General features: G+C 42.2%; 1 protein-coding gene across 4 annotated transcripts in view; it reads left to right on the top strand.

Moving 5' to 3' along the window:
* LIG1 (DNA ligase 1) overlaps positions 1-14,839 on the top strand; it is a 68,229-nt gene that overhangs the window by 11,534 nt on the left and 41,856 nt on the right. For all 4 annotated transcript variants that reach the window (XM_083162531.1, XM_083162532.1, XM_083162530.1 and 1 more), the window contains one exon: positions 3,090-3,273. In XM_083162531.1, coding sequence (XP_083018657.1) covers positions 3,090-3,273 — 184 coding nt within the window. The remainder of the gene's footprint in view (positions 1-3,089; positions 3,274-14,839) is intronic.

Below are 14,839 nucleotides of genomic sequence, written 5' to 3'. Positions count from 1 at the left end.
GGCACGTGAAGCATAAACCCCATTAAGTAGCCACCGGTACCTGCGATAACATATGGGCTCAAGGACTTCTCCCCGATCCCATGTGTTTTCGCCCGATTGTGGGTCCATTTTCGGCTGGTAATTGGAATAATGGTCATTAATGGCAATATTCAGACAATTTAATAGGCTGAAGCGGCATCAGAGATAATAGGATATATAGGATTCTCAAAGTCGGTCCTCAGAACCCCACACAGCGCATGTTTTGCAGGTCTCCCCACAGAATAAAGTGAAATAATTAGCTCCACCTGTGGATCTTTTTAAATGGCAGTAATGAGTGCACCTGTCGGGTGACCTGGAAAACGTATTTGTAAGGTTTCACTAGTTTTTGCATTTTATTTCTTTTACTATTAAAATTTTGTAAGGAATGGTTTCCAAAGAAATATGGAAGGTTAAAGAAATAGTTCATATAAATTATGATGATAAAGACAAAAAATTGTGAATAAAACAATGACAGATACTGTATGCAATCAATGGCTGTGGTGTTGACTCGATTTTTATGGGCTTGTTGTTGACCTCAGTTTGTGTAAGTAGGTCGAAGTGTGCTTATATATAGTTGCTTCGGTTTTTCCAGTGCATCTAGTCAATATTGCTTAGTCAAAATTGGCCATTATCTCACCACATGTAAAGGGTTTAAGAGAGAAACTTTTTTCAACCAGTGTAGCGAGAAACATTGTTACATTGTTTGTTGTTGCAAATCTCTTGTGTCTATATTTGTAAATTATAGTTTATATAATGGTATTTTGACAGTGTTATGTTCTAGTCCAGGGGTCCTGAAACTATTTTGCTCTGGGACCCCATCAGACAATAAAAATGGCAGGACCCCAGCAAGTTACTGCAGAAGGTCATCACATGACACGTGTATTCAGCAGACAGCACATACATGGCAGCATTGTGGAGGCACAAAATGATGGGAGGAGTCTGACATAACAGACAATTCAACAGATTTTTCAGACTCCTTGAATCACTGACTGAGATTAGAAAAGTAATCGGCCTGATGGTCAGCAACATGGAGTCCTGACCCCATCCTGAGAAGGCCAGGACCCACAGTTTGAGAACTGCGGTTCTAGTTAGGGTTGGGATCGTTTAGTCGACAAAAACTAGGTCGACACCGCAAGGTCGACAGTCAAAAGGTTGACATGGGGTTTTTCACTGTTTTTTTACACAAATGTCGACACAGTCAACATGGACACAGTTTAAAGTGCAGCGCATCCCCTCGCATTGTTCGCTTCGCTCGCTATGCTTCGGGTACACCATTTTATTCTCCCACAACGCCCTAGTGCATGGGTCCTCAAACTGCGGCCCTCCAGATGTTGTGAAACTACAAATCCCAGCATGCCTTGCCACCGTTTTGCTAAAAGGGAGTGTTAAAACTGTGGCAAGGCATGCTGGGATTTGTAGTTTCACAACATCTGGAGGGCCGCAGTTTGAGGACCCATGCCCTAGTGGATGGTAGGGCATGAAATACCGCCTGTCGGCTCAAAAAACAGTGAAAAACCCCATATAGACCTTTTGACTGTTGACCTAGATCCATGTCGACCTTGCTGCGTTGAGCCAATGCTTGTCGACCTAGACCTAATGACCGTATCCCTCTAGTTATTAGGGGTTTGCAACAATAGTAGCGATGTACCGGCCTGTCTAGACTGGGGGATGAGTGACTTTTCAGTCTGAGTGATCCTATCCACAGAAAGCTGTTTATTTTGTATCTGCATAGACTGTTATTAATGTTTTTATATTATCTCCGGTATTGCAGTTTATAGGGCGTTTTTATGTGGCCAGAGATATGGCTTCAATTCAGTATTAAATCTTCTTCAGACTCCCATCCGTGGGACCGCCAGTCTGGAGCTGCGTGTAGATTAATACATAATTAGCCCCTAAATGATAGTACAGTGTTCCATATACTTTATGCGATAGATCCCACATCTCCAAGTTTCATACATTTACCCCTTAGGGCCAGGTGTATCAAGCTTCGAAAAGTGATAAAAACAACCAGCCAATCAGCTCCTACCTCTCATTTTCCAAACCCAGCCTGTAACATGGCAGGTAGGAGCTGATTGGCTGGTTGTTTATCACTCTCCATTTTATCACTTTTTGAAGCTTGATACATCTGGCCCTTAGTGAGTTTTATTACCTTTTTTAGGTGGGAAACATAGTATTTTTTAAAAAAAAATCGCACTAATAATGGGTTCCACAGTTGCAATTCAATAGTTTTGTACACTCTTCAATTTATACCGCTTAAAACAGCTGACTAAACTAATAGGCGCCCTATAAAAAGTACTATTTGAGCATATTTCACACATTTCCACTCACAACCTGTGGCGGCTATGAGCTGAATTGTGTCTACTGCAGCGAATGGGCATCTGATCCGAGCAAGACTTGAATAGTGCCGATAGATACCCAGAAAAACAATTGAATTCCCCCAACAGAATTTGATAGCAGTTAAGTACCACATGGCCAGTCTAGTCTGCCCTAGATGATTGATCATTATCAGTAACTATACGTGAATACATTTTGAGTATCCCCTATCCGAAATGCTCGGGACCACGAGCATTCCGGATAGGGGAATTTTGCGGTTTTTGGAATATTTTTTTTTAGGCATACTTACCTGTCCCCTGATGGTGTCCGGTGGTCCCTCGGCGTCCACGCAGTCCCTGGGCGTCCACAGCAGGCCTCCGGCATCTTCTCTGGGTCTCCAGCGGTCCCAGGAATGCATTGCGCGAGTGTGCACGCGCACCGGTGACGTCACCGGCGCGCGCACGCACACTCGCGCAATGCATTCCTGGGACCGCTGGAGACCCTGGAGAAGATGCCGGAGGCCTGCTGTGGACACCCGGGGACTTGGTAAGTATGAAAAGAGGGTTAGGGGGGGGTTAAAAAAAATATATATATTCGAATGATTCCAAAAACCACGGTTTTTGGAATAATTCGGATAAGAGATGTCCGGATACAGGATACTCAACCTGTATCACGTTATTTTAGGTGTTCATTGAATTTCTGATTAAAACGAATGCATCTTTCAGTTTGCACTATTGTATTAATCTTTACGTTTTTAGCAATGAACATCCTTTAAAAGAGAGAAATGGGACATCCCAGCATAATGATGTCGAATCTCCTATTAAACGTGCACCAAAGAAGTCTGCAAAGGTTCTGGAGAGCGACAGTGAAGACGAACCGATGGATGTTGAAACGTCAAAACCTGGAAAGCATGATACTGTCATAGCTGATTCTAAACCAGAGGTAACCACATGTATTTATTTATTTTATTTACAGTTTCTTATATAGCGCAGCAGATTCCTTTGCGCTTTACAATAGTAGACAGTGATAAAACAAATTGGGTAACAGACAGACTTGGAGGTTAAAGGACCCTGCTGCAACTTAAAATCTATAGGGACATAGGAGGGGAAACACAAGGACAGCCAAAGGTCCAATTATTGTTTTTCAAGCCTTTTTTATCAGTTGTAAGCTATTTCTATGCTTTTTCTCAATCATCCTCTCATATACATTGAGGAATAGTATTCTAATCTTAAGCCCCTTACATACTAAATGAAGGGGGCCGCAGCTGATATAATTAACAATATCTGCAGCGGGTCTCGATGTTGTGTATACACACTGAACGACATTGGGCGCCAATATTGTTCAGTGATGTCACTGGGACCTGCTGAACCGCCAGGTCATTTGGCTATATAGTCAAATTAACCTGCATGTTCAGAAGACATCAATCATTGTTAACAGTGTGCGGGAGTGCGCATTGTTGTTAATGATATTGAGTGTACGTGGTAGATAATACTGTGAACCATATCGCTCAGAAGCCCCTTTCCTAGGGATATTGTGAGTGATAACCTGTAGTGTGTATGGTTGAAGCATATTCATGTTTTTTTATTTTTCAAGCTACAATTGTAGATTTGGTGTTGTGTTACAAGGCCATGCAGCCACTAGGTGGCGCCTTTGCATCATTGATAATACTTTGTATTCAGTATTCTTAATGTGTTCATGACCTTATTTATCCGCTACTTCATAGAGCAGCCTGAAAAGACTAGGAACAGTGTTTTCTAGTGTCAGGCAAATTTACAAGTATTTTACAGTAATTTAACCCTTTTGAGTTACTGAAAGACGTCCAAAATATCCATTAAAAATGCCATTGTCTCACATTTGTTATATAAATTAAAATATTGTATAAAAATATATTTCCTATATAAAGAGGTAAACATTACAGGTTATTATATTGAATACAAATGTTTGCTTGGCTATTTTCACACCTATCTTGACAAAATTCCCTTTGCACCCAAAGGGTTAAAAGGAATATGACTGTGTTCCCTGTTAGGATGGCTAGGATTATTTAATAACCTAGCAGCATTATGTTAACAAAGTAAAACATGAGCACAGCCCTTTTTCCTGCTACTTCTGTTTGTCATGAATTACGAGAAGGCGATGCTAAATTCCATACTTAAGCTGGGTACACATATTAAAGATCACATGGCTGATCGGATTAAACGCCCCCGATCAGCCAAGTGGAGGGTACCCAGCTTGACCCCGTGTGACACCGTACACATGCGGCTACAAATAGCTGTGTGTACATTCTTCTGTGGGATTGGGAGGTCATCAGTTTCAGTACATAAGATGTGACCTCCACATCCAACTGTGTTGTAGGAATGTTTTAAGACGTTATCAGCTATAACGTCTTTATACACGACCATCGTCCCTACCACGTGATGATTACATAGGTGTATACACAGCATTCAATTTTTATAAAAGCACTTGAAATAGATTTTCAGGACGACACCGGATATAGGATGTTAATAAGATCCTTAGGGCCAGATGTACGAAGCTTGAAAACTGATAAAATGGAGAGCGATAAACCAATCAGCCCCTAACTGCCATGCCACAGGATAAGTTTGAAAAATGACAGGAGTTGATTGGATGCTTTTCTCTCTTTGGGTTGTAAATGCTGCAAAGCCTTTCCCAAGCCTTTTTTTCTTTCCTGAATTCCATTGATAGGATTTATTTGTTGAACTTTTTGGATACTGGTAACTTTAAATAAACCCATTGTAGAACGCACAATACCTTTTTTTTTATTTAATTTTTTCCGAACTAGGCGGTTGACTGGTAGTGATATATTCCTTATTCCTCTATAAGAGGTAGTAATGATAAAGCAAATTCAAATAAAATGTATAGATCTATAAATAGATACTCTGACCTCAGAAAAGACAATAGGCGGCACTCGATGGTCATTAAAATGTATATATTGAGACGCCATCACAGATGTCGACGGGCCGTTTCATCAGGACACGAGGCAATACAAAGGTGAAAGTGACAAGTGCTGATGAAAAGGCTGTAAGGCCTTGAAACGGCCCATCGACATCTGTGATGGCATCATACTTTTTGGCATCTCTATATATAACTTTGAAGTCCAGTGCCGCCTATTGTGCTTTCTTTTTCCCGAAACTGAGGTCAAAGTATCTGTTTATTATACACCCAGGCGATATACATTGTCAGAGTGCCAAACAACCGTTTCTTTATATATCTATCTATACAATGTATATCTGTAAATGCTCCTCACCTCTATGAGGTGAAGTACCGCCGGTGACCACTAGAAGCCACTCGACAGTTCAAATGACTCCTTTGTGTGTTAAAATACGTCCTAACAGAAAGTGAAGGCAATTTTTGCAGGGAAATTGTTTTTTTTTTCTTTCAAACTTGCGTTAGATGTAAAGACAGAGATTGTAGGAGGAGCAGATAGGTGGTGGGGGTGAGAGTTTGTGGGCTAAAAACTGTCACAGCTCAAAGTGAAACTACATTGTAAAAGCTGTTATTTTGATGGGATTTTTACTAGTTCCTATATAAGTTTGGTACTGTATAGTTCTTTTCAATTAACTACAGCAGTTATTTAATTTTTTTTAAACCAAAGTTTTTTGGAGCGCACGAGTATCAAAAACATTTTTCACGGCACCACTAGGACAGAAGTTTTGTTACCAATAAACTCAGAGACAAATATAAAATGAAATGAATTCTATTTTTGTCACCCTTAGGTACAGTAATATGGGCCCTTATTCTGGTTGGTGCGGTAATATCCGTGTGCGTTCGTGCCGCCGATGTTTTGTGTCTGCACATGTGCAGAGGCGTCTCTGCGCATGTGCGAGCGGGACGCACGGCCAAATTCCGCATGAAATGTGTACGCTACGTACAGGGGGTGGAGAGGGGTGTGAAGGGCTGTTTGGGCTCATTACCATATGTTTACACCCCGCGTTTCATGGGCGTTCCCATGCAAACGCTGGGCGTACGTATGGTAATGCGGCCGTGACGCACGTGTAGGGGGCGGACATATGACATTGCCGGATGTCAGCTGCCCGCCCAGATCCCTGCTTTTGCACGGAGAAATGTCCGTGTGGTCTGAGGTTGCGGGAGCTGCCTGGCCACTCGGTCCTGCATTTGATGGTCTGCGACCATCAAATGATGGGGGAGGTTCCCTGAGATGGAGGAGGTGTATTCATGAGAAATACACGTGCGGTCTGTTCGGACAGCTTCTTACCGCGTACGGACGGAGTTGGCGATCCGTATGGAAGGCGGGGTTTAGGACGCACGGTGCTGGCCGCATATTCGGATCCGGCCGCACCGATCAGAATAAGGGCCATGGTGAGAGACAGAATTTTCTTCTTATTGTCCACATGTTTTGTGATTGAAAGCCACAAGATTGGTTTTGCTCATTACATTGATCACAAATAATTTGAACTGGTCCTGGACCACCAACCCAGGTCAAGGGCTATGAGGCACCACAGTTTGGGAACTGCTGAACTACAGTATTTTTCATGTATTTAAATAGTTTAAAAACCAACAAATTAAGCATAGAAACAATGGTTGCACCTGTTTAGTACAACTGTCCGTTTTAATTGAAACCATTGTTAAAACTTTATAGCCCCCCCTTTTTTTTATTACACTTTATTAGCAGTCGAGAACGCTGGTAGATTTATAATGAACACATTTGGTTATTGTTTAACAGCCATTATCATTGAATATATATGTTGAGCTATTTAAGGAAAAAAATTGTATAGTGACAACATTTATGCCGCTTTTTACAGAGAATATTTAGGCCTTCAAAATCTTTTACTTTTCGGTAAGAGGGACACGGTTTGTTATAATCGATATACTTGAGCAGAATGTGTGTTTGGAAACATTAAACTTATTTCCATATCCACTTTTGATGATTTCATATTTAAAAAAAAAAAAAAAGCTTTATATAAGGTATCCCCATGGTAAGATTTCATTTGCTTTCAGTAAGCTGAACCAATGACGTAAATGTTTAATACCAGTGGCTTGGGTGGTGTTAATGGGCATCTTGTGTGTGTTTCTTTGAAAAGTGTGTTTTTTTTTTCACTTAAGGCCCATACACACTTGAAGATTTTCATTTCAAAAGACTTTGCCAAAATCTTTGATAAGGCCCATACACACTTAAAGATTTTCATTTCAAAAGACTTTGCCAAAATCTCTGAAAGATATATCTTTCACCAAAGTAGTTTGTACACACTGAGCTATTTTCACCAAAGCGCGAGAGATTTTCAGCCGGCGAAAGACTTTGATGAAAATCTTTCATTATAAAAGGATATTTACATAATGGGCGGGGTTTATATTCCAAGAGTGGGAGCAGGGGCCCTTTAATTTCAGTGCGTTTCTGTTCTTGGGTCCTGATTCAGAACTGATCGCTGGGCTGCGTATATTGGGAGCCCAGCGATCAGGTAAACGCCGCCCTGGCCGTTACCGCTATAATATACATTGGTGGGCATATATATGGGATGCGGTTAATTTCCCGGCGGTCGGATTCCCGGCGGTCAAAATCTCGACGCTGGAATCCCGACCGCCGAAATCCTGAAACTTTCTCCCTCTGTCGGTGTCCACGACACCCATAGAGGGAGAATAAATTAGCGCGCCGAGCGTAGCGAGGCACCGGGCCCGCTGCGTGGCGAGCCCGCAAGGGGGGGCAATCCACGTCCCCCTTGTTGGGATTTCGGCGGTCGGGATTCCATACCGGATCTATATATATATATATATATATATATATATATAATATATAGATATATAGATATATAGATATATAGATATATAGATATATAGATATATAGATATATAGATATATAGATAGATATAGATATATATTGATATAATATATATATCTATATAATATATATATCTATATATATATATATATATATATATATATATATATATATATATATATATATATATATATATATATATATATATATATACACACAGTATACACACACATATAATATATATATATATATATATATATTAATATTAGGAAGCCTTGCATTGGTGTCAGTGGTTATTTATATATATATATATATATATATATATATATATATATATATATATATATATATTGGGACACCTTGCATTGGTGGTAGTGAAGCTGCGTCAGCAGGGGGACACTTGGGAGCACTTTGCCGCCAGCACCGAGTGCTGAGAGGAGGACAGGTCACGGTGACAGGGGGGACCGACAGCTGCTGCGTGGCGGCGGGCTTGCTGTGGCTGCTGGCAGACGGCAGTGACAGTGAGTCTCTTTTCCCCCCTGCTCCGTCTCCGTGCTGGGAGCAGGGGGAGGGGGGAGGGAGCAGGGGGAGGCGGCGGGGCGGCACACGGGCTGAAAGTGGTTAATCTTTCAGCCCGTGCAGCGTACACATACAGCGATGATGGATAAAAAACCATCCATCATCGCTGGCATGCTGGTAAAACCAGCCGACGTGGGACCTCGCTAGCGATGATGCGGGAGCGCGCATCATCGCTAGGAGGCAATCTGTGGGGCATACACACTAGGCAATTTTCAATTGAAAATCGCTCTAAACGGCTGTTTTGAACGATTTTCAGGTGAAAATCGTCAAGTGTGTATGGGCCTATAGATATATCTTTCACCAAAGTAGTGCGTACACAATGAGAATGAGCTATTTTCCCCAAAGAGCAAGAGATTTTCAGGAGGTGAAAGACTTTGCTGAAAATCTTTCATTATAAATGGGTTGGGTTTGAATTCCAAGGGGGATATATATATATATATATAGTAGATCCAGACTGCGCACAGCCACAAGCTTCAGAAAATAGGAGTGCGTCCTTGGGTCAGGATGTAGTGCAGCTCTCTCCAAATAAAGCCAGACCTTAGCTTTAATTGTCCCAATCACATGTAGAAAGAAATTGGAGAAAAAGCGCAGATATGAGTAAAGTGTAAAACACATTTTACTAAAAGTGCAGGCTCACATACATCATAGATAACAGCAAACAGCTTGCCACAGTGATATCCAACACGGTGCACCAACGACTTGAATAGCCGGGACCAGCCTTTTCGCCGCCGCCAGGGCCTCCGTGGTCAGGAACTCCAAAAGCACAACGTTGTCAGTTTAGGCCACGCCCAACCGGTTTCGTCATCTGGGGACTTCGTCAGGGGCCCTGACGAAGTCCCCAGATGATGAAACCGGTTGGGCGTGGCCTAAACTGACAACGTTGTGCTTTTGGAGTTTCTGACCACGGAGGCCCTGGCGGCGGCGGCGAAAAGGCTGGTCCCGGCTATTCAAGTCGTTGGTGCACCGTGTTGGATATCACTGTGGCAAGCTGTTTGCTGTTATCTATGATGTATGTGAGCCTGCACTTTTAGTAAAATTTGTTTTACACTTTGCTCATATCTGCGCTTTTTCTCTAATTTCTTTCTACATATATATTATATATATATATATATATATATATATATATATATATATATATATATATATATATATATATATATATATATATATATATATATATATATATATATATATATATATATATATATTGGTGGCAGTGGGGATATAAATATATGAACATTGGTGGACAGTGATGGCGGTAATGGATACATTGCTGGCCTGTGCAATAACTAAATATACATTGGTGGGCAGTGTTGGCGCTAATTTATGCATTGCTGGCACAGACCAGCAATGTATACGCTACCGCCAACACTGCCCACCAATGTTTATATATTTTATATGCCCACTGCCACCAATGTATATTTATTTAAATGCAAACTGCCCACCTATGTATTTATGTTAATGGCATGTGTGCACTAGACGGGGGGCGCAACTCCTCCCCCCCCCCCCCCCCCCCCCCGCACGCGTGCCCCGGAGCAACTCGGCGGCCATCGCCACATCACCCGCCACCCCGTGGAGCAACGCGGCAGCCCTCACCTCTTCTATGGTACTTGTTTTCCTAGCACGGCCACACCGATTTACATCGGGGTGGTCGTGTCGGAAAAATCGGGTCGATCGCATCGCATGCGATTTGGTCGCATGCGATGCGATCGTCGCGACCGACCGATTTTGGACCCGATTTTTTTTTTTAATGAAATGTAAATCGGGTCCCTGGGACCCGATTTTACATTGTATTCAATGTAAAAATATTCCCAACCCCCCCCAAATTTAACGGCGTACACCGCACCCCACGATAGACGCCAACCCGAAGCGTGGCGAGCGCAGCAAGCCTGCGAGGGGCGGCGGTGCGCGTCCTCCGACCTTTTCATTCCCCTACTATCCACGTCGGCGTGGAGTTGAGAATAGAATAGTGTGGCGAGCGCAGCGAGCCACCGAGCCCGAAGCGTGGCGAGCGCACGCGGATACCTTCACAGGTAAACGCGTCCCTTCGCGGACTTCACAGGTGTCCGCGTCGCCACGGACACCTGTGAAGCCCGCGAGGGGACGCGTATAACTGTGAAGGTATCCGCGTCCCCTCGCGGGGCTCGCTGCGCTCGCTGCGCTCGCCACGCTTCGGGCTCGGTGGCTCGCTGCGCTCGCCACACTATTCTATTCTCAACTCCACGCCGACGTGGATAGTAGGGGAATGAAAAGGTCGGAGGACGCGCACCGCCGCCCCTCGCGGGCTCGCTGCGCTCGCCACGCTTCGGGTTGGCGTCTATCGTGGGGTGACGACGGGGACATCTATAATGTGAAATGGGTCATATTGGCCCATTTCACATTTTTCACATTTTTTCACTATTTCAATGTCAAAAAATATTTTAACATTGAACCCGATGGAAAAATCGGGGGCATCGCGTCGTGACCATTGTTAATGGTCCCGACCGACGCGATGCCCCCGATATTTTACCTTTCCCGACACGATTTCAATGTTAAAATATTTTTTAACATTGAAGCCTATGGGGAAATCGCGGGCATCGCGTCGGTCGCGTCGGGACCATTGTTAACGGTCCCGACCGACGCAATGCCCCCGATATTTTATCCTAGCCGGCCAAATGGACCTGATTTCAAAGGAAATCGGGTCCATCTTATGGATCGTGTACCTTAACTAAAGGTACACGATCCATAAGATTTGTGGCCGTGCTAGGAAACAAGTACCCACATTATTTCTATAATAAGCAGGATTCCATTTTTTTCAACAAAAACATTAATAAAAAAATAAAAAAAATGTTTTAAACCAAAAACAGTTTCTAAATCTTTTTCAACTTGTGGCTCCTTTTTCAACTTGTGGCATTAGTATTATTTTTCAGCACACCGTTTGGGTGCCACTGGTTTACACCAAAAATATTTGGTTTTTCTTTTACTTTTTTTTTTTTTTACAATCCTGTTTTATATATATATATATATATATAAATCCAAATAGCCAGGCACTACCTCCGTTCAGCAGTATTGCATGGGTGCCTTCACTTTGCGGAAAAAAGATGTGCAGCACTCCAACCACGATCGTGAAGAAATTCAGGCTTTATTCAACAACGTTTCAATATCACATCGATATTGTCATCAGAACCTGATGACAATATCGATGTGATATTGAAACGTTGTTGAATAAAGCCTGAATTTCTTCACGATCGTGGTTGGAGTGCTGCACATCTTTTTTCGCTATATATATATATATATATATATATATATATATATATATATATATATATATATATATATATATATATATATATATATATATATTCAATTCTCATAAGCTCATAACATTTTTTGCTTATGGTTGTGAATGATATTTGTAGCTAGTTTACCGTAACCTGCTACAGGTATTAGGTTAAGCGCTCCCGGCTTTAAATAAATTGTTGCCTGTATTCAGTTAAGACGAAGGTTGTGCCACCTGCTCATTTTCCCCTTCCTTGGTACTATCCTTGGGGGGGGTTGCTATGTGGATGTCAGCATAGTAACAGGAAGTTTGATCTTTTCTTTGACATAATGCCCCTTAGGATCATGTCTTGTACTGTTCTATCGGAGCCACGTTCGGGAAGCACAATTTCGGCTTATAGCATTAGCTGCTTCCAGCAAGTGAGACAGCTGTTAAAAGCAGTATACGGCGAACATATGGTTCAGGCACCACTACTTTGCTTTAGTCTTAACCCCTTAATGAATAGACACGATGGGGTTCTATATACTGGTAGATTTACATTGGAGGCTCTTCGTACCGGTGGATTTATTTTGAAAGTGTAAAAAGAAAAATATAAAATTGAATTAAACCTATGTACCTTGGCAAAACATGTATAGAATATATGTAAAATGATATGGCTTCCTGGTGCACACACATTCTTTCTACAGGATCCGTAACCGCAGGAAAATGTAATGGTCGGCTAATTACACTTTTCCAATTTCCATAATGACAGAGAGGACTGTCTCGTGGTGTTATCCAGTCCGTAGCACAGGGAGCTGCAATCCATCTCGTTGCGCACAGGCATTAACACATTTGAAAATACCACAAGTATGTAATTTACACTTTGCTTTCAGTTGTTAATGAATTGACCATTGGCTGTTGTTTAAGTGAAACCAGTTGTTCCAGCAGGTGCGGCTAGAGCTCTGACATTGCAAGTCCTATGGATGTAAAGATTAACATGTCTCTTTATAACTCTTTGAAATCCCAGCTTGTGCCAGTAGATTCTTTCAGAGTATCGTTTACAGCCGGGCACATGGCCAGAAGAGATTCAAACCCACTAAAGTGTATAAAGTAGAAAAAAAACACCTTAAAACGGAGGGATTGAAGCATAGCACGCAGAAAACCAGAGACAGGTGTCTGATAAGAGAAGCCTTTATTACTGGAAATCTCATTGGTTTGCAAGGTGACACTGTGCTCCACCGTGCCATGCTGTGGGGAAAATGGGAACATACATATCTGGAATGTCCAGGGCAAACAAAGGTGCTTATGTGGGTAGAGTGGGCCCTGCTCATTACAAAAGTTACAATCTAAAGGCCCCCATACACTTATCCGTAGTATCACATGTGATACCTCGGCAACCAGACCTTAAGCATACCGATGTATCATATGCGACCCCCGGCAAGTGAACAAATCTGATTCTCCATCGGAATCAAAACATATGATTTGGCCACTTTTCACCCGATTTCTCGGCCCGATCTGTGGGTTTTTGGGTGAAGAGGGCCCAAATCGTATAAGTTTATGGCACGCTTAAAGGCTCATACACACTGGCTGACTTTGAGCTAAAAGTTTACTCATCTGAGCTGTTTTCATCTTAAAAGCCACCCAGTGTGTACAGGGCAGCGGTGAGCGCTGATGTGCGCTCCCGCATCATCGCTGGCCCCGCCGCTCATCTGCTGGTATTAGGTTTTCCAAAGCATCCTGCTATGGATAGTCGCCCACCCCTGGGAAAATCGTTCAGTGTGTATGGACTTTACTCTCAAGGTGTAAAAATGTGTACTAAGTAAATTCTATACAGAGCAAGGTTGCAGTGCTCGCCTGAACAGAGTAATAAGCAGTATTTACTCAACTTCTTGGAGAAAAAGCAGTGTGGTTTGCAGTAGACGACAGTTTGCGCCTCAATTATGGCAAAAACATCTAAAGTTACAAGTGAAACTGGACTGTACTCCACTATAGCAGTTTTGTGACAGATATCAGCAGTCCTGTCATGGAAAGAGAACTATACAATAATTTACCACCGTTCATGTAGCAGGGGAGGACCAAACCTCAGTCACAAAACGTGGCGTGTGTCAACATATATCACTCAGAAACTTGGGATTCCGCAAATAGATCTAAAGGCCTATACACACTGAAGTGTTGGGGACCAGCGGCGGGGACCCATGGGGAGGTCCATTGGAAAGTAAAATATCGACTTACAGTACAAGGCAATTTAGGACAAGGACATGGTAAATAAAGATGGTTTCATCATGGGACAGAAAAGTGACGTATTTATTATGGTGGTTGAGATACCGTATAAACTAAATCTAAGCACATGTGGAGAGGGGGCCCTGCTCGTTATGAGAAGAAAGTGTGTATGTGGGGATCAGTTAATAATCAGTACAGACCTGATGCAGAGAAGAATTGAGTTGGTCTTCTCTTGACACCATTGCTCCATCAGCCAAAGCTTTGACATAATTTGTAGTGGCTAGACGTCATCTTTGGGGATGTCCCCGGACAGAAGATGTTCAATCCAATTATGGTTTACCTCATCTCCCCTATGCAGAGACTTTTCTATTCAGGTTAAAATTTCTCTGTAAAAATACATTAATAAAATTTTCCTTCAGCAAATGGATATAATTGCAGCAGCCAAAAATTCTGTGGAATCTGAGGAATCCTAGGAGTAGAGGCTCTGTCAATGTCATGGCAGTTCTGACCAGCCTGTACATTATGTGTTTCATGTGGTCTCCGATATGAAGAGAAATATGAAAAAAAAAATTAACGTTACTAGAGAATATTCTTCTCTTTGCATTTCTGTGCCTGTAGTAACCGGTAGTCTGGGAGATTCTTAGAGGAAAATTAAAAAATAAAAGCTGACTTTTTGGGACAAAAAAAAGAAAGCCTTGAAAGAATGGAAGACTCTTTCAAA

Source organism: Crinia signifera, chromosome 19, assembly GCF_055691185.1.
Source record: "Crinia signifera chromosome 19, ASM5569118v1, whole genome shotgun sequence".
NCBI classification, from domain to species: domain Eukaryota; kingdom Metazoa; phylum Chordata; class Amphibia; order Anura; family Myobatrachidae; genus Crinia; species Crinia signifera.
This window is presented reverse-complemented; position numbering and strand designations above follow the sequence as displayed.